Below are 17,450 nucleotides of genomic sequence, written 5' to 3'. Positions count from 1 at the left end.
CTTATCTAATGTGAGAAGAGCTACATCACATGTCTGATTGTTTGCAGCATCACTCATGATGATCTATATACATTGAAAGAGCTTAAATATTTGTCGATATCCACCATCACGGACACACATGCTTTTGATGTTTGATCCATTGATTAGATGCTTACTTACGAGAGACAATCTTCTGCACAAAGATATTTAATCATGTGGTCATGTTCAAGAGGTTATTTAAACTCTCACGCAAACTTGCTCATGCAGGTTGGGCATGAGGCCGATCACGTTGTGGTCGGATGTGTTGTGCCTAAAAATACATGTTTTTTTTTCCTATCCTAAATTATTACAGACAAGGTGTGGAAGACTATCATGACAACTTTTCTTTTAAATTTGTTTACAATTCAATTCTAGTTAGAAGAATTTATGGGTCTGGTCTTGAGAGGTAGATCTAGATAGGTAAGAGAGAAAAGGCCAACACCGCGCACCCCAGCCTATAAGCCTATAGACATAGATTGTTTTGACAGTTGAGTTTTTTTTTTTTTTTTGAAATAGAGGAACTATATTCAGCTTATGGTCTACTCAGACATCAGAGTAGAAGAATCCACAATAATGAGGTTACATAAGTCCAAGAGAAAGGAGTTTATAGTCCAATCTGCAACCCAATTTGCTCTCTGACCACATGAGTTATACAAACCTCCTTAAAGGAGCTCAACGGTCTAAAACAATCATCTATAATATTCTTAATTTGCCATATGCTTCTAACTTCCTGACATAGCAATTGAGCCACCTCTACTAAGTCTATCTTTAAAATTTATTTGCAGTGTTTCATGGCTATATATTTAAGCTCATACACATAGCCCAAATTTTCGCATTTAGAAGGGGACACCTTGGGACAAGATTCCCATGCTATCATCACTAATCCACCATTCTCATTTCATAGCATCATCCTTGCTCCACCTTGGTAATCATGAAATGCATAATTACCATCAGCGTCAAGTTTTAGCCATCCCATCCTCGACACTGTCTATCTAGCATTTTTCCTTGTGGCAATCGCAGACCTTTTATTAAGAACTTCAACATAATCCTTAGCTAATTGCAACGTCTTGCGAAGCACCATCTTTGAGTTTCAAAAGCCATCAAATTGCGTTGCTTCTACACTATCCATAATGTGGAAGCAATAGCATCATTTATATTCATGTCACAACTTGCCGCTTCATGCTATTTGTTTGTCAACCAATCACCATCAACTTGGTTCTTTGAAGCACCCAGGCAAATGTTCAAACTTCATCCAACAACCCAAGCTAAATTTTGGTTGAGACTAATGATACAAGACTTTGAAATAAGTTTTAAAAAAAGAGCAAGGTTTAGTTGTAGAAGGAATCCTTTGAACGCTCCGAAAAAAAGTATATGGTTTTGGATAGATTTAAGAACGAAACTTTTGAGGGTTATGATGGATTAGAAAACCGATGGATCCTCTTGAAATTTGAATATATTGTTGCTATGGAACTTTTGAGCTTTTCAACGGATCTAAGATCATAGAGGTTCATCAATTATTTTTTTAGTTATCTACCAAATAGTGGCCAAAGGTTACGATAAATTCTACTACCTGAGAGAAAAAGAAGGCCAGCACTTAGGGATAAGGATGATACGGCGGATGAGGGAGATTAGGAGCTGGACGAGACCTTGTCAATGAAAGAGGTAGGAGAATGAAAGAGGTAGGAGAAGTTGTACTCGTCGACTAAGATGAGAGGGAGGAGATAGATAATAATGGCTTAAGCCAATAGTTCTTAATTCATTCCCTAAAGAAGGGCTGCACTCTACATTATATATATATATATATGCTAATCCTAGATCGACTCATACTATGATTTGCTTTAAAGACTTACATTAAGGATAAATATAATTAAAGATAAACATGACTTAACTAAATCAGTCTTTTTTATCCTTATCAAAATATTTCTTCGTTTTGTGTAGATACAGTCTAAAGTTGAAAAAACTTTAAATACAAAAGTTGTACATCAAGATATTATCAATCCAAGTTGTATCATAACATTCAAGCATTGTACGAATATCTTCTAAATAAATTTGAACTGAATTTAGCTAATTAAATAAATTTTAACATACTAAGACTCTAACTAAACCATATAAGTAGAATAATTAAAATAACTAGACTCAATTCATCGAGCTCAATGCCCTTATGATATGAACTAATTTGACTCGATTTGCATCATAAAAATAGTTCTAGAAAAAAAATAAGCCACAAGGATGAAAATAAGATGAGAGAATCTCCTTGCCTAAAGCCCTTCCTTATATGTAATAGGTTGCATGACTTTTCATTAACAAAGTGGTCAAGAGGCAGAATCTAAATAAGGGCTAACTAGAAAATTCGAGAAAATATCTTTGCATGCCTGAAGCCATTGTTTGCTTTGAGTTTAGAGGGGTTCTTGAACTTGGTAAGAGATCCTAGCCAAGTTCAATAACTAAATATCTTTTTATTTTATTTAATTTCTAACTAAATTCACTCCCCAATAAATAAAATAAAATTTCTAATATATATTTAAATAATTCAAAATTTACCCTTCACATTATTTAAATCTATCACTTTTATCATTAAAATAAAGGGTTTTTAGTCCATTAATTTTATATATCATTTATTTTACTCCAAAACTAATATATTTTTTTTACGTTTTCACATCATATCAAAAGTAATAATTATATTTTAGCTTAGCTCACATTAAAACACTATTTTCTTACCTAGTTTAAGGTACTAAAATCATTTAAGACTAAAAAATGAGTCTAGCTAATTAAGTATAGGGGTAGTGTAATTAGACAAACTCAACAAATAGAGACTTCTTTATGAAAGTCAAAAACAGCAAAAGCACCAGTGGTCTAGTGGTAGAATAGTACCCTGCCACGGTACAGACCCGGGTTCGATTCCCGGCTGGTGCAGTTGTTTTTATTTTAATATATTTATTTTTCATCACACAAACCAGATTAGGATCTTTGATTCTTTTGTATTTAAGTAGTCGATGCCGTCTTTCTCCAAGCAGGAGAAATGTTGCCGTCTTCACTCTTTTAACATTAGTACGCCTTCGCATTAAGACCCAAAAAGACAAAACTGCCCCCGCTCTCCTACCCCTCTAGAAGGCTAGAAGCAGGAGGAGGCTATGAACTCTGATTAATAACCTCTTCTTTCCTCTCACCTTTCTCCTCCCTCCCTCCTCCCTCCTCCCTCCTAGAAGGCGCAGCAATCGCCATGTCAATATCTACCAACGGTCACCTCCAAGGTAAACTATGTTTTTCTTTCTTATACCCTTTCTATCCTCGTCTCTATTCCCAGATTTCTCCTACTAAAATTCGTTCCACATCCCAATAGATGACGGCGCCGCCACCGACTCCGGTTCCGACGTCGAGCAAGAAAACGCTGGCAATGACGAATACTACCGCCCGATCTCCACCTCCGATGATGAAGGTAACTCCGATCACCCAAACCCTAATGGTTTCTTCCACCTTCATTTGGAGAATGGGAATGGGATCTCGGGTTTGGATCTGAACGATGAAGAGGAAGACGAAGGAGAAGAGGAAGAGCAGAATGAGGTGGAGGAGGATAAGGTGAGGGAGATGGAGGCGTCGATCTCGAGGGCGTTCATGGAGGACGAGAGCAGGAGGAGGTCGCCACTCACGACGGAGGCGGCCTCGAGAATCGTGGACGCGATGAGAGGGGTGGAGTTCAGAGGGGTTCCGCCGGATTGGGCGGATCAGGTGGCGGAGGAACAATGGGTGGATCAGCTGAGGAGATTGCGAGGTGAATCTAGCTCCCCGAACTAAGAAAGATTTCATCTTTGATCCCTTTTCCCCCTTCTTCTACGATCTCATCTTATATGCGTGCCGGATTTGTGTGATTTCTCTAAAACCCTATAGATTTCAAACTGGAATTGAACTGTGATGCGTATTTTCTGATGAAATGAGTTGTATTGGAGATGTGAAATTTGTTTTTGTACTCTTAATTGCTTTGCATCCTTATCGCTACTTCTGGGGCTCATCCCAAATCATTATTTTAATTAAAACTGTTGAATGGAATTCGACAATAGCCAAAAAAAAACAATCCAGAATTCTGCTTACAAATAAGATGAGATTTGTCCTGCACAAGGCCATCGTTGAACACCGAACAGAACAAAAGCAAAAAGAACAGAGAAAGAACATAAAAGAGGACCAAGGAGAGATCAGAGAAAGGAGAAACCTCGCTGAGGAGGAGGGAGACCTCTCTCATCCTTTTAGCCACTTCTGCTAGGATTAAGGAAGAAGGAGGCCGGTGGTGAGGTGGAGAGAACCCTCTCTCATGGAAAGGGAGAAAAATGGGGAGCACTAGCAAAGGGTCTGCTACGGTGGGCACATCGAGCTCTACTGTAAACTCTATCACCTACCAAAAAAACACCCAAAATGTGGTAATCAAACTCTAAAAACATTACTGGAGATTTGTAATCCTTCATATAAATAGCCTACCTTTTACTGAACAAACCATGCCTATAGATTCATTAACTAAACTTAATCATACTTTTAAATTAACTTAATTATACTAAGGACATCACCAAGAGTACTCTTATGCAACTTAAACTCAATTTCACACCAGGAAACTTGTCTGCTCTACATTCAAAAACACAATAACAAAATGCAAACAGATGGAAGCCAATACCTAGGAGTTGACACATTTGAGTTATATCCAATTAGTTCATCTTAAAGACCTAAGAATCTTGAATGGGATTTATCTTGCTTCCTAATAAACAATGGAGAAAGAAGAAAGGGTTGAGAGCTTCCCTAATTTCCTTCCTCTTCTAGCTCTAAGATTTTGGCCAAACAGAGAAGTATCACCAATCATGCCCGAGAAAAAAAAACATCATTTTAGACAAATAGTAGATAAATAGTTTAAACTAGATGGAATATTTCATTTTTATGTCATCATTAGTGCTAAGCTAATTAAGAGTGTTTTCTGCATATATTTGATAAAAATGTATGATGCGACTTACGGATATTAAAAATATAGGGTATAAACTGAAAATACATGTAAAAATGTTGAATACAAATTTCTGGAACTTCAAACACAAGCTGCATACACCATTCCCAGGATTATAACAACTGAAATATTTAATAAATTACGCCAAGTGTAGTAGTCAAGTAAGCTTCAATTGTGTAAGTCTCCAATATCCACAAACTAAACCATAATAAAAGCTCACACTACTAGTCTAGATAATCCACAAGACCTCTCAAAAAAGCCATCTCTAGAACTTCTCAACGCTGATGCCATTCTTCAGAACCTCATATACACCTCTGTTCCTGGTTTTAGTTACTCGAGCCGTAAAATTGACCTTCGGTCCCTCTGTTTTGACACAAGTAACTTTTGTCCAGACCAACACCTTGGTCTTCATCCCCTCAATATTGCTGAGCTTACCCTTCTGGAGATTCCCAGACACAGTGGTGAAGAACCGCACGATGGAGGAATCCCTGTAACAAACCTCACAAATAGAGGGTATGAATACAGTGAGCCTCCCTGTCTGTTCGTTGAATTCATAGTTGGTAGCATCTCGCGGGAAGAGACCGGTCGGCAGGTCATACTCCCGCAGCAGCTCAGGTAATGGTTTCTGCAAAGTCCCTGGAATTTTAAGTATTCCAATAAAAAGAGTATAACTACAGTCAGTCACACTACCCAGATGTCATGAGGGTTACAACCCCTTCACAATATTAAGACTTAGCAACTAGCAAAATATTAGTAGTTGAATCAGATAGGCGCAACAGTAAGCATGAGAAGTTAAAGCAAACATGTAGGTAATAAACACAATTCTTATCACTGAAGATGGGTCTGAGACCAGAAGTTATGACATTGAAAGTTTTCATGGAGTTAGCTATTACTTCCTACAAGAATGTTCCATGAGAATGCGAAGAATAAACACTTCATCAGGCAAAAACAAGTAGAATGAATATTGAAGGATAGACATTAGACAAAGCAACAGAGATATATATATCTCAAAGAGAGCATCTCAGATTGGTACATCAATCTGCCGCTATATCTATGATAATTTTTTGAACACAAGAGTTCTAATGATGACTAACTTACTAAGAACATAGAAAGCCATAGTATCATGTTCTGTACCTTTAAATTTGTTCACCAACCATTTTGCTCCTCCACTAATGCTGTCAGAGATTGACTGCATTCACAATGCACAAGCACAAATTAGTACGAGAAAAAGGAATTCTTGTTATTTCATTTATTCATGTGATATAGAAGATTCAATAAGACTTAATATCCTTAAGAATTTTACATTTCCAAAACATTTGCCTAATCCAAAACTCTTAACTTCATGGATGGAAATTAAGTAGCAACAATAATTGCATCCTTAGTTGGAACTGGAAAAAAGAAACAACATTTTCCTTTAAGGCTGAACTAATTGCAATAAACTTCAAGACGTAATAATGTTTAACAAAGAAAGCAACCAAAAATTGATAATAAAAAATAGATAAAGGGAGATTTTAGAAGATCTAATTAAATAGTTAGCAAGCATCCTCTATGCTCATCCTCATAAATTTCGTTACAATTTCAATTTCAGAAACCACAGCAATTACTCGACTGATCCAAATTAAAAACAAAATTCAAAATACCACCAAATTTCAACAAAGTTGCAAGGACAATTATACGAATTCAACATAGCAAGGTCTTGAAGAATTATTAAAAAAAAGAGAGGGTTAAACCCTAGAATTACTCTCCTATCGTACGTTTATATCGTCACCGGCGGAGGAGATCTCCTTGTTTGCTTTCTGGCCGAGCCAATACGTTCCGACCTTGTTTAGTATATCATCCATCTCTTCTTTCTCGCTCGACTCGATCGATTCCGAGCTCTTCTTCTCCTCCTCCTTTTCTTCTTCCAAGGAAACTTTTAGACTTTAGAGGCGGGAGGAGGTGGTGGACGTCTTCGCGACGACCCGATCAAAGCAAAAGCTAAGAAAGTTCTTAGCACGAAATCTCCCGTACCGCCGAAACGCTCTCTACGGTGAGATATGGACCATCCTGGAGGGTATCAAATTCCGTAGCTAAAGCGCGGACCGACGTGGACAAATGTCTTCGGTGACTGCCAGGTGGCGGTAAATATTATCACAGTCAGAGCGAACTGCAAGGACCGGACAACAAATGGCTGTCCCTTAATCGCTCTGATTAGAGTATGTTACGCGAGTCCGGCGGAACAACCTGGAAGCTCACTCGCTAGCTAGGTACGATCGATGGCGGCATAGACGGGGCTCTATGCTAGATGAATTATGTGACATGTCTTTTATATGAATACAATAGTGGGGCTTGGGAGAGATTACGACATTAGTCATCTTCGCTGCGTGGCATTTGGTTTGGTGCCACGTTTGCACGATTTGCATGTAATATTATAGATATATATGTTGGAAAGTCATTGACTAAGCTTTTATTCGTATAACGGGAGTTACACTACTAAGGATCCAAGATGGATCATTCCATTCTTTATAAGTACATTCTTGAAATGCAAAACTAGTCAGGTCTAGAGCAGTGGTATTATTGATCCTGCTCGTAAAGAAAATTCTAATGCTATAAAACATAGAAATCTACTTAGTTATATTCTAAAATAATAAGAGTGATATGTCAATCCATCGCATTATCTAGCTTGTTAATTAACTTTGTCATAGAAAGATAGTCACTAAATAGCCAACATGTATTAGTAGAGCATTGACCATGGATGGCCGTGCCACGTGCCGGTCGGCATTTACCGTGCTGGTGGCATACTGACACATAGCACGAGGGGTGCCATCTAATAGTTTCGCCGTTCACTGTCGACCTCGTTGTTAAGCTACCTGTTGCCAATCACTGTCGTCATCCGGATTCGGATCCGTAACTTAAGTTTTAACCGATCTCTCTCTCTCACTCTCTCTTGGTCTCTTCTTCTCCCTCGGGCTAAGGCACTTGACAACGACGGCGACGGCAGCGGTGATCAGAGAGCGGCAAGCGACAACGGCGATCGGCGATGACAAAGGTGAGTATTTATTTATTTTCCCTTCTTTTACGACACGACTGGCAAGTGGTGCGACATGTGCCGTGCCGACCAGTGGTCGACACGATCTGTGCCTGTGGCACGGCCATCGTTGGCATTGACAACACAGAGAAAGGGCTTTAAGCTCAGCTAGCAGTGCAAGTGCCTCACCAACGAGAGCTTCTAGGTAATAAGGGAGAAATATGACTTTGCAAATAGTTTTTATTCAAGTCGCACTAAGAAATATGAATATCTAACACCTCCACAGATATTACCATGCCAAAACTTCTTCAACCTATGTAACCACAATCTCCAAAAATGTGTGAGAGCACGCAAGAAGAGCACTAGCTATGAAATATTGCGATAGAGAAAGCGAACCCTAACTATTTGCTTAGAAAGGATCTGCTAAGAAGGCTCATTTATAAATATAAATTATACACTAAGTGTAGAGGTAAAATCGGGTCAGATAAAGCATAATCCGAGCCCATTCAAATTCATATTCGAGGTTGAATATGATTGAGATTTTATATTTTTCTTGATATTTAAATTTTTATTCATATAATAAAATATTGAAATATAATAAAAAAAATTGACGGGTCTAATTTGAATATATCTATAAGAAATAAAATTAGAATTCTATGGAAAGGTTTGGTGAATAAATAATTTAATTTTTCCAACAATTAAATAATTTATTTTGTACTTGGATCTCGTTTAATTTTAAACCGCTGGGATTTGTCCACTAAAACAAGCGGCAGTCAAGGGTAGAACTGTAATTAAGAAATAGGATTGGGACGACAATTATTATTCTTCGGGTTTGGATCGAAGGGCGAACCCTAAGGCGCTGCTGCTATCCCCGTGCGTAGCTCTCGGCAACCACTCTCCCCTCTCCTTGCAGGTATCCCTTCTTGCCTGGTTCTAGGATTAGGGTTCTGGGTTCGTAGTGCTCTTGACGTTTACTTCGATCTGCATTACTTGAATCTCGTGAGTTTCTATTGTCTTTCTCGATGCTCTGTGATTGAACTCCTTGTGTTCTATGGATTAGTTGCTCGGATTGGAAGTCGGAAATGATGTTGTTCATTTGTAAATTTTAATTCTGATCTGTTATTCATATTATTGACTCGGTATAAGGTGTTCTTGTATGTTAGTATTTGTTTGACTGGGTGGGGTGGAAACTTTGATTCGGATCGAAGGGAACGTTTTTTTTTCCCTTTTTTTTTTTAATATTGTGCATCTTGTCTGAATTAGAAGCTTTATTTACTCTATACCTTATGTGAATTAAAATATTTACTTCCTATGTAGATTTGTAGTCATTTGATCTGAGAGCCTGGCACTTACACATTGTAATTATTTGTTCTGTAACTGCTGAGGTTGGCAGTATCTTAACAAGTTAAGATGATAAATTATCTCTTTCTTGAATGCGACTACTTGTTTGTGCACACTCCTTAGAGCTCATAGTACAGTATTCTTCACATGCTAAAAAGGGATCCCACATTTTATCAGAGACTCGTTGGAGGCCTCATCTACCTTACTGTCACGCGACCAGACCTCGACCATATACAGTATTTTGGATTTGCCTTTTCCTTTAGGAACATAATCAAGTAAATGCACATGAACACCCTAAATAATTCAGATTGCCAACATTCTCCGTAAGATCGTAACTCCTTGGATTTTCACTTCAGAACCTAAACTAAAAAAATGGATAAGTTCAAACATTTTAGAGCTTTAATAATACAAATGAAAGCTCACCTTAATTGCTTGAACAATGAAATATATCCATGGTGTGTTGTAAAAGGATGTGATTTCCTTAAAGAAAATAAAACAATGTGATAATTGAAGGCCAACGTAGAGGAAATAAATCTTATCCTAGAGTGTAGATAGTAATGGTTCCCAAGAAAGCAAATAAAATGGAAAAGATGACATATTGTTCCAAGGGAACATGTATTTTGTATGGGCTACAAAAGTAAATAATAAGTTCATATAGTTATGCGAATATCTAGAATTTCGTCCTTTCAATAGCCTAAATCTTACCACATTGAAAGATGATAAAGAGGTTGCAAGGATCAAAAGATTATAGTTAAAGGTTAAACTCTAAATAGGTGAATCTTTGAATATTCTGAGTGCCAATAAACAAAAAAAAAAAGAAAGATAAGAAATTAGTATAATTAACAAAGTGGCCTTCTCAATGTGCCACTTTCTACATGCAAATGAAAAATCTAATACTAGGTCAAGATAGTGACGTAGCTAAGCTCCTCATGTGACCTAAAACTAAAATGTTCCTTGGGTGCCAAGATAATGACATATCGAAGCTCTCGAAGCAACCTAAAACTAAAATTGTATCTTGAGTGCCAAGTAGTTGACCATTAAATAAAAAAACAAGTGTTTGGGAGTTACTCCTCAAAATTTAATATTAATCTTCCTTCATGCTCCTCTACTTCATCTTCATGTGAAAGCATAGATTTTTGGTTCTATACTATGAATTTTATTTGTGTCCACGAGATAGCAAATAAAAAAAAAACTCTTTTGGGTTGCTTTATGGTTGATAAGGATGGTTCTATACAATTTATCAACGTAATTTGCAATATTACAATCATATCTTGTTTAGAGTATTCAAAAGTAGTGTTTTTTTTTCCTTTTTCCTATCTTCAATTATTCAACTTTGCAAGAAAAGAAACTACTACGAATAATATTTACTAGTACAAAATCACAGAATCATTAAAATTTAATAAGGGATAGATAAAAATGGAACATATCTAAGGAATATTGATTGCGTCCTAAAAGATTTCTAAATGAGAGGTGGGAAGTCAAAACCTATACAAGGAAAAGTTATGGATCTAATTGAGTGGATTACGGAAGAGATATTTTGACATGAAATCAAACCCTTGTCCTATGAAGAAGAATGAAAGAAAAGTATTTTTAATCAACCTTGTAAGGTTTGTTTACACACTCTTGACGACTTTACTACTTCTATGACGTGAGTTAGTGAGATACCAAAGCCGATGAGTTCGACTATAAAATTTACGGAAATTTATCACAGACACCATACATTGTACTTTTATTATGTGATACAATTTTTAAATTATATGATCAAATTTATCGGCTTTGTTGCCTCCGTGTCACACCATTAAAGTAGTAAAGTTGTTGAGACTGTAAATGAATCCTACATCGTCTTGAGCAAACATCCTTTTCTTTTCTTTTTCTTTATAGGATGAGGGTTTGATTTTATATCGAAGTATCTTTTTTGTAATCCCCTCAGTTAAATTCGTAATTTATTTTTATGTTTTAACTTTCCCCCTTCTCATTCATAGATTTTTTAGGGTGTCATCAATATTCCTTGAATATATTTTATTTTTGTTCAACCTTGTCAAATTTTAATGATTATAGTGTGATTTTTGATCTAGTAAATGCTATTTGTCATTCTTTTTTCTTGCAAAGTTGGATAATTAATTGACAAGAAAAAGAAAACCCTACTTTTGATTAACAAAATATGATTGTAATACTACAAATTATTATGGAACCTTCCTTGTCACACCATTCCCCCAAAGAGTTTCTTTTCGTTAATTTGCTATTTCGTGGAAACAAATGAAAATATGAAATTTACTATGGAGAACCAAGAATCTATGCTTTCACATGGAAGTGATGAAGTGGAGGAGCATGAAGGAAGATTTTATTATCACATTGTTTTATTTTCCCTAGGGAATCATTTCCTTTTACAATTCATCATGGATTGATGTCATTGTTCAAGCAATTAGGGTGAGCTAAGATCATGAGCTTTCATTTGTATTCTTAAAGCTTAAAATGTTTGAGCTTACCCAGATTTAGTTTGGGTTCTGAAGTGAAAATCCAAGGTAATCTTATGGAGGATGTAGGCAATCTGAATTATTTAGATTTTTCATGTGCATTTACTTGATTATTTCCTAATTTTGGGACATTGCATCCTTTGAATGAACCAAAAGTACAAAGTGAATTATACCGCCATTTTGTCTGGGGAAGTCTCTGTTTAGTTGTATCCTTTGACATAAATCAAACTTGCAGCAGAGGCAAATCTTAAAAGTTCTATGACCCAAAGCAAGAAAAACATAGAAAAAGTACCAGTTTTATTCACGACAAAAGCATTTGATGACGACCAGTTGACCACTATAATTTATTCCATTTTTCCTAGATGAAAAGGGTCTAATTGACTCTTATGCATTCTATATATATAAATCCTTAATATGGTAATATCTTTCTTGTCTTTGTGTCTCACGCAGGATGACAGAGGCACCCTTTCTTCCGAGAGAAAGGCTTTTGAAACATCAGCAACATTTTCAGACTCTTCAGAAACACACTTACTTGAAAGGCCGTCTTGACATGATTACCTCAGTTGCTATACCTCTTGCATTGGCAGTCTCTGCTGGAGCCCTTATCGTAAGTAGCTCTTTCTCAAACTCCTTTCTTCCCATAATTCAATTGTTGTTCTTAAGATTGTTAAGGCTCTGTTTTCATCTGGTTCGCAGGCTCGGGGAATCTATAACATGTCTCATGGAATCGGCAAGAAGGAATGAAAAGAAAACCTTTGCTAGTTCAATAAATCCATGGGTTTTGGTTCTTAACCCACCCAAACAGTGAATACTTTTAATTCCATGTTTTCTATTCAATCTTGTTCTTGACGGTATTTGCCTGTATTCCCCATTTTACTTGCAAGGAAGCTTGCACCTAATCTTTGTTTTGTCACCAGAAGAATTCCAATCCATTTTCTTTTGTAATGCTTTGCTTTAGTTAGCTGCTATGGAAGTAATGTTTGCTGGTAAATGATACAGAAGAGTTTCTAACTCTACCCAAAGGAAAAAAATATATTAAAGCAGAATAAATCATAGTTTGTGTTTTCCCTAAATCTGAAGCAGAGGCATTAAAGTTCATACTGGACAAGGTGAAAAACAAATTGCTCTCTCATGTAGGCCAACTTGTTCTGATAAAATCTGGTAAATAATTCTCTTGTTTAAAAACTTGCTGGGGTGGCCTATATATGAATCCAGACAACACTGGGCTTCTACACTGAACAAGTGCTAGCCTCTTGGAAAGCTCAACCCAAGCAAAGAGCCTCTTGGATTTGGTATTCAATTGTTCAAATGAAAGATGATCTTAAAAGAAGAATGTCTGCTGGAGCCTGGAGGGAATCCATGATGGTCCTTGACTGCCTGCCTCTCTTCAATCTTGCTGAGATTCTCCTCCAACCTGGTTACCAATAGGATGAGTGATCTCTAGGTTCGGACTGGAACTACTCTTGTGTCAATTGAATCTTTACGGCTACTATTGCCTCAGTCCAGCTATTCCCAAGATCTGTGCAGGTTCCGCCGCGGTAGCTCGCAACGGTGAACTTGTTCAGATACCGGCAGCCTCGGGTAGGTTAGCAATTGCTAAGTCTGCTCTTTAACACATTAACTCAAGGAGATTACATGAGTTGCTCTTCCTTAGATCTTGAAACTCGTTTAGAATTGTAAATCATTGAATTTATAAGTGTTCTACGTAACTGCTGATCAGTTCGACATTTTTATTTGATACTAAAATACTAAATATTTCAGTGTTTTATTTGTAAAAATCCGTTTTAGTTAGTGTTTCAAAAACTTAAGTTAAATTTTACTTTTATATCAAAATATTTATCTAAGTAGTATTTTCACTTTAGAGTTAAAACGCTTATTAGTTCAGTATTTTTTATAGAGCTAATTAAAATAAACTTTTTTTTAATTATAAATTTAAAAGATTGATCAAAAAACTCTTGGGGATCAGCACCTTTACCAAAAATAGAAAATAAAAACTCTTAAACATAATTCGTATAATTACTAACAAGTCCTTTAGTAGTGTATAAAAGGGTCTTAGATCGGTTCTGACCGGATGTTTTATATATATTAAAAAAAAGCTTCCTTACCTTAAATTAGGAATCTAATAATTAATAAGATGTATTAAAGTATTTATTTATATATAAATTGAACAACTAAACAAATAATAAATACTAATGATCGTCCTATTATTAATCCATATTAACGTTACATAATCTCTTATTATTCTATCTCATTAAATACTGCGATTTGCCATCAAAATATATGCTCACATCTCAGCCGTGCAATTGAATTGGACCAACATAAGATCTATTTAAACCGCTGGGATTTGTCCCCGGTAAAAAGAAGCCGTAGGCGGTAGGTCCGTAATCTATTCAAGGGTAAAATTGTAATTAAACATACAGGGTTAGGACGACAAATATTAATCGAAGGGTTTGGATCGAAGAGAAAACCCTAGGCGCCGCTACTCTCCTTTACGTAGCTCTCGGCGGCGACTCTCCTCTCTCGTTGCAGGTATCCCTTCTTATCCTATCCTATTCTAGGTTTAGGGTTTTGGGTTTGTAGCGCTCTTGAGGTTTGCTTCGATCTACATTACTTGAATCTCGCGAGTTTATATTGGCGTTCTCGGTACTCTGTGATTGATGTGTTTGAACTCTTGCGTGTTCTATGGATTATTTGCTCGGATTGAAAGTCGGAAACTATGTTGTTCCTTTGTAAATTTTGAATCTGATCTGCTATTCATATTATTGACTCGGTATATGGTACTCTTGTTTGTTAGTATTTGTTTGATTGGTGGGGGTGGAAACTTTGATTCGGATTGAAGATAACGTTTCTTTTATTGATCTATTTATACCATGCATCTTGTCTGAATTAGAATCTTTATTCGCTCTCTACCTTACGTGAATCAAAATGTTTATATCCTATGTAGATCTTTAGTCATTTGAACTTAGAGCCTGGCACTGACCTGCTGAGGCTGGCAGTATCTTGACAAGTTGAGATAATAAATTGATCTCTTTCTTGAATGTGGCAACTTGGTTGTGCTGAGGCTGGCAATATCTTAACAAGTTAAGATAATAAATTTCTTGTTGTCTCACTATATACTTTTAAGAGAATACTGTTATTGGTTTTATTTTCTATGTTAATAGACCCACAATAAGATGATGCATTTACCCAGCTTTGAGCTATTGGATGCTTAGCAATTTCATTGGTTGCATATATTTTACTTCTCTGCATTAAGATAATGCATTTATCCAGCTCTGAGCTATTGGATGCTTAGCAATTTCATGGGTTGCATACATTTTTCTTCTCTGCATTAAGATGATGCACTTACTCAGCTCTGAGCCATTGGATGCTTAGCAATTTCATCAGTTGCATATGTTTTTCTTCTCAGCATTAAGATGATGCATTTACCCAGCTCCGAGCTATTGGATGCTTAGCAATTTCATTGGTTGCATATATTTTTCTTCTCTGCATTGATTTGAGAAACGTGCATAAGCGGTTTTTTGCTATTTGAACTTGCAGAACTAACTGGTAAGATAAATCAGAATGTTCACTGCAAGGAAGAAAATTCAGAAGGAAAAGGGCCTTGAGCCAACTGAATTTGAGGAGACTGTTGCTCAGGTATGTTACTTGCATTTGGTTTGTATGTTCCTCCAGAATTTGCTGCAAGAGTCTTAACAAATTGTTTGACAGGCATTCTTTGATTTGGAGAATGGAAACCAGGAGCTGAAGAGTGAATTGAAGGACCTTTACATCAACTCAGCAGTGTAAGTGATGCTCTCACATGTGTAGTTTCTTCTAGTTTGCAATTTGGGAACCCATACATTGTTTCCTTTGGTTGAATGCAGTCAAATGGATGTTGCTAGCAATCGGAAGGCTGTTGTTGTTCATGTTCCCTACAGGCTCCGGAAGGGTTTTAGGAAGATTCATGTAAGGCTTGTGAGGGAATTGGAGAAGAAGTTTAGTGGGAAGGTGAGGCTAGCACTTGTTCTTTTCTTCATTTGGGCTGAACTGAGTTGTTATTATTTTGACAAAATTTAAGACAAATGGGATTAATGAATTGCATGTTTTTTTTTCAAATGTGCTTTGCTTCCATCCAAGAATTGTGATTTCATTTGAGATATATCATTCATGCCCTTCGTACAAGTATCATTGTGTTTCCGCAATATTATTCTGCTTAATTTACATTTAACTTTGACTGAGCTGATATTTTTGATTTTATAATTCATGTGTAATTGTCAATAGGTCATGCATAATTGTTGAAAGCATTAGAAAAATATGTGAAAGTGGAAAATAGCAGAATTTCTTTGTTGTTTTTCCACAATCGTTGTTTCTTGATTGGAGATACCTCTTCTTCATTTATATACCAGAAGTTTGTCGAATATGGTTGGTCCAAATTTGGATTATCTTTTGAAAGTAGCAGAAGCTGAGGTCTGACGTTAGTATAAGCAATGTCTATGAGTTTCTTTGGGTATAGATGGCTGAATTTCTTTTTTCTGTCTGTTTGCTCTCTCATAGGATGTAGTTATTATTGCAACAAGAAGAATATTGAGGCCACCGAAGAAGGGGTCAGCTGTTGTGCGACCTCGCAGCCGCACTCTTACGGCAGTTCATGATGGCATCTTGGAGGATGTTGTTTACCCTGCAGAGATTGTTGGAAAGCGCATTAGATATCATTTGGATGGATCAAAGATCATCAAGGTAACTTCTGTACTTGTATGATATTTTCTTAGTTTTCACTTGGGTTATTATAGTACTACATAGACATTAACAAATATTGTGTTTGGTGCTCATCTTCAGCAACATCCTCTTGTATGTAGTATTATTGAATAAAGATGAAACTAGTTTCTTAGTCTTGAGTTTTTTTTTTTTCTAATGACCACATTTTATTTTGCCTGAGATGAATTCGTTACATGATTTTTTTGTTACAGATCTTTTTGGACCCAAAGGAACGCAACAACACCGAGTTCAAACTGGAGACTTTTAGCGGAGTCTACCGAAAACTATGTGGGAAGGATGTGGTGTTTGAGTTCCCTGTCACTGAGAGTGCTTGAAGATTGTTCCTGCTTAACCTAATTGGGAGTTCTTAAAATCTTCGAATATTGATCTTTTGATGAAGAGGTCTTTGATTTTGTTAATTTTAGAGTAAGAATTGAAAGTTTCTTCGATGTTTGAATATTCAGTTATTATTAGTTAACCTTTTGCTTCGAGATGCTGCCGAAAAGGCAATCATCATTCTGAGTTTAATTATTGGGCAGTTCCATTAGGCGTGAATTTTGATTCTTGGGTGATTTTTTTAAAAAAATTTACCTATATGCTTAACTTCAAGCAGGGGTAAAGGTAGCAGAGTTCTGTTCAAGCTTTAGATTCAAATTAGTTTCTAGCCAAACCTAGCTTGAATTGTTGATATTTTGAACCACCTGGTAAACAGTTTCCTATTTAAAATCAAGCTTGAATTAAATCTTAGATTAAACAAATAATCAAATTTTAGTATATTCGACCCGATAGGTATAATTTAAATAAAGAAAAAATGAGTCGGGAGATAGAAAGATATTCAAAGGTGTTATACTGATTTTTGTTCAAATCTACAGGGCAAAAAGTACTATATCAGAATAATATT

The 17,450-nt window shown here is 36.3% G+C and overlaps 4 protein-coding genes and 1 non-coding gene across 6 annotated transcripts; 4 read left to right on the top strand and 1 right to left on the bottom strand.

Annotated features, from left to right (window-relative positions):
* The first annotated feature begins 2,860 nt into the window (after positions 1-2,860).
* Positions 2,861-2,931, top strand: TRNAG-GCC (transfer RNA glycine (anticodon GCC)). The gene has a single exon. It is a non-coding gene; the product is annotated as a tRNA-Gly (tRNA).
* A 182-nt stretch (positions 2,932-3,113) lies between these two features.
* On the top strand, positions 3,114-3,987 carry LOC140776181 (uncharacterized). The gene is made up of 2 exons (XM_073119799.1): positions 3,114-3,269; positions 3,359-3,987. The coding sequence occupies exons 1-2, from the start codon at positions 3,239-3,241 to the stop codon at positions 3,808-3,810; spliced, it is 483 nt and encodes a 160-aa protein (XP_072975900.1). The 5' UTR covers positions 3,114-3,238; the 3' UTR covers positions 3,811-3,987.
* A 1,009-nt stretch (positions 3,988-4,996) lies between these two features.
* On the bottom strand, positions 4,997-7,016 carry LOC140776028 (uncharacterized protein At5g01610-like). The gene is made up of 3 exons (XM_073119569.1): positions 6,748-7,016; positions 6,128-6,182; positions 4,997-5,629 (listed from the first exon to the last, which is right to left on the bottom strand). Exons 1-3 carry the CDS (start codon positions 6,832-6,834, stop codon positions 5,259-5,261), a joined length of 513 nt encoding a protein of 170 aa, XP_072975670.1. The 5' UTR covers positions 6,835-7,016; the 3' UTR covers positions 4,997-5,258.
* A 1,756-nt stretch (positions 7,017-8,772) lies between these two features.
* Positions 8,773-12,728, top strand: LOC140776078 (uncharacterized). 2 transcript variants are annotated; one of them, XM_073119637.1, is made up of 3 exons: positions 8,773-8,913; positions 12,266-12,422; positions 12,512-12,728. In XM_073119637.1, exons 2-3 carry the CDS (start codon positions 12,267-12,269, stop codon positions 12,557-12,559), a joined length of 204 nt encoding a protein of 67 aa, XP_072975738.1. In that variant the 5' UTR covers positions 8,773-8,913; position 12,266; the 3' UTR covers positions 12,560-12,728. The 2 variants fall into 2 exon arrangements, with proteins under 2 accessions (XP_072975738.1, XP_072975739.1); XM_073119638.1 differs by having other exon boundaries at positions 8,854-8,999.
* Positions 12,729-14,203: 1,475 nt separating this feature from the next.
* Positions 14,204-17,080, top strand: LOC140775986 (small ribosomal subunit protein eS7-like). Its single transcript, XM_073119508.1, has 6 exons — positions 14,204-14,344; positions 15,353-15,451; positions 15,524-15,597; positions 15,679-15,802; positions 16,349-16,531; positions 16,762-17,080. Exons 2-6 carry the CDS (start codon positions 15,377-15,379, stop codon positions 16,882-16,884), a joined length of 579 nt encoding a protein of 192 aa, XP_072975609.1. The 5' UTR covers positions 14,204-14,344; positions 15,353-15,376; the 3' UTR covers positions 16,885-17,080.
* Positions 17,081-17,450: the final 370 nt, after the last annotated feature.

This window comes from Typha angustifolia, chromosome 14 (assembly GCF_048772165.1).
Source record: "Typha angustifolia cultivar Huaian chromosome 14, ASM4877216v1, whole genome shotgun sequence".
In the NCBI taxonomy this organism is placed as follows: domain Eukaryota; kingdom Viridiplantae; phylum Streptophyta; class Magnoliopsida; order Poales; family Typhaceae; genus Typha; species Typha angustifolia.
The sequence above is the reverse complement of the archived record's forward strand: the minus strand, read 5'-3'. Positions and strand labels throughout refer to the sequence as shown.

Bases quoted from the DNA above. Each gene is read 5' to 3' on its own strand.
- LOC140776181 (XM_073119799.1), top strand. From the start codon at position 3,239: ATGTCAATATCTACCAACGGTCACCTCCAAG. The intron at 3,270-3,358 runs GTAAACTATGTT...ACATCCCAATAG, and splicing joins TACCAACGGTCACCTCCAAG to ATGACGGCGCCGCCACCGAC.
- LOC140776028 (XM_073119569.1), bottom strand. From the start codon at position 6,834: ATGGATGATATACTAAACAAGGTCGGAACGTATTGGCTCGGCCAGAAA. The intron at 6,183-6,747 runs GTACGATAGGAG...TTGTGAATGCAG, and splicing joins CCGCCGGTGACGATATAAAC to TCAATCTCTGACAGCATTAG. The intron at 5,630-6,127 runs GTACAGAACATG...TTAAAATTCCAG, and splicing joins GTTGGTGAACAAATTTAAAG to GGACTTTGCAGAAACCATTA.
- LOC140776078 (XM_073119637.1), top strand. From the start codon at position 12,267: ATGACAGAGGCACCCTTTCTTCCGAGAGAAAGGCTTTTGAAACATCAG. The intron at 12,423-12,511 runs GTAAGTAGCTCT...TCTGGTTCGCAG, and splicing joins TCTCTGCTGGAGCCCTTATC to GCTCGGGGAATCTATAACAT.
- LOC140775986 (XM_073119508.1), top strand. From the start codon at position 15,377: ATGTTCACTGCAAGGAAGAAAATTCAGAAGGAAAAGGGCCTTGAGCCA. The intron at 15,598-15,678 runs GTAAGTGATGCT...GGTTGAATGCAG, and splicing joins CTTTACATCAACTCAGCAGT to TCAAATGGATGTTGCTAGCA. The intron at 16,532-16,761 runs GTAACTTCTGTA...TTTTTGTTACAG, and splicing joins ATGGATCAAAGATCATCAAG to ATCTTTTTGGACCCAAAGGA.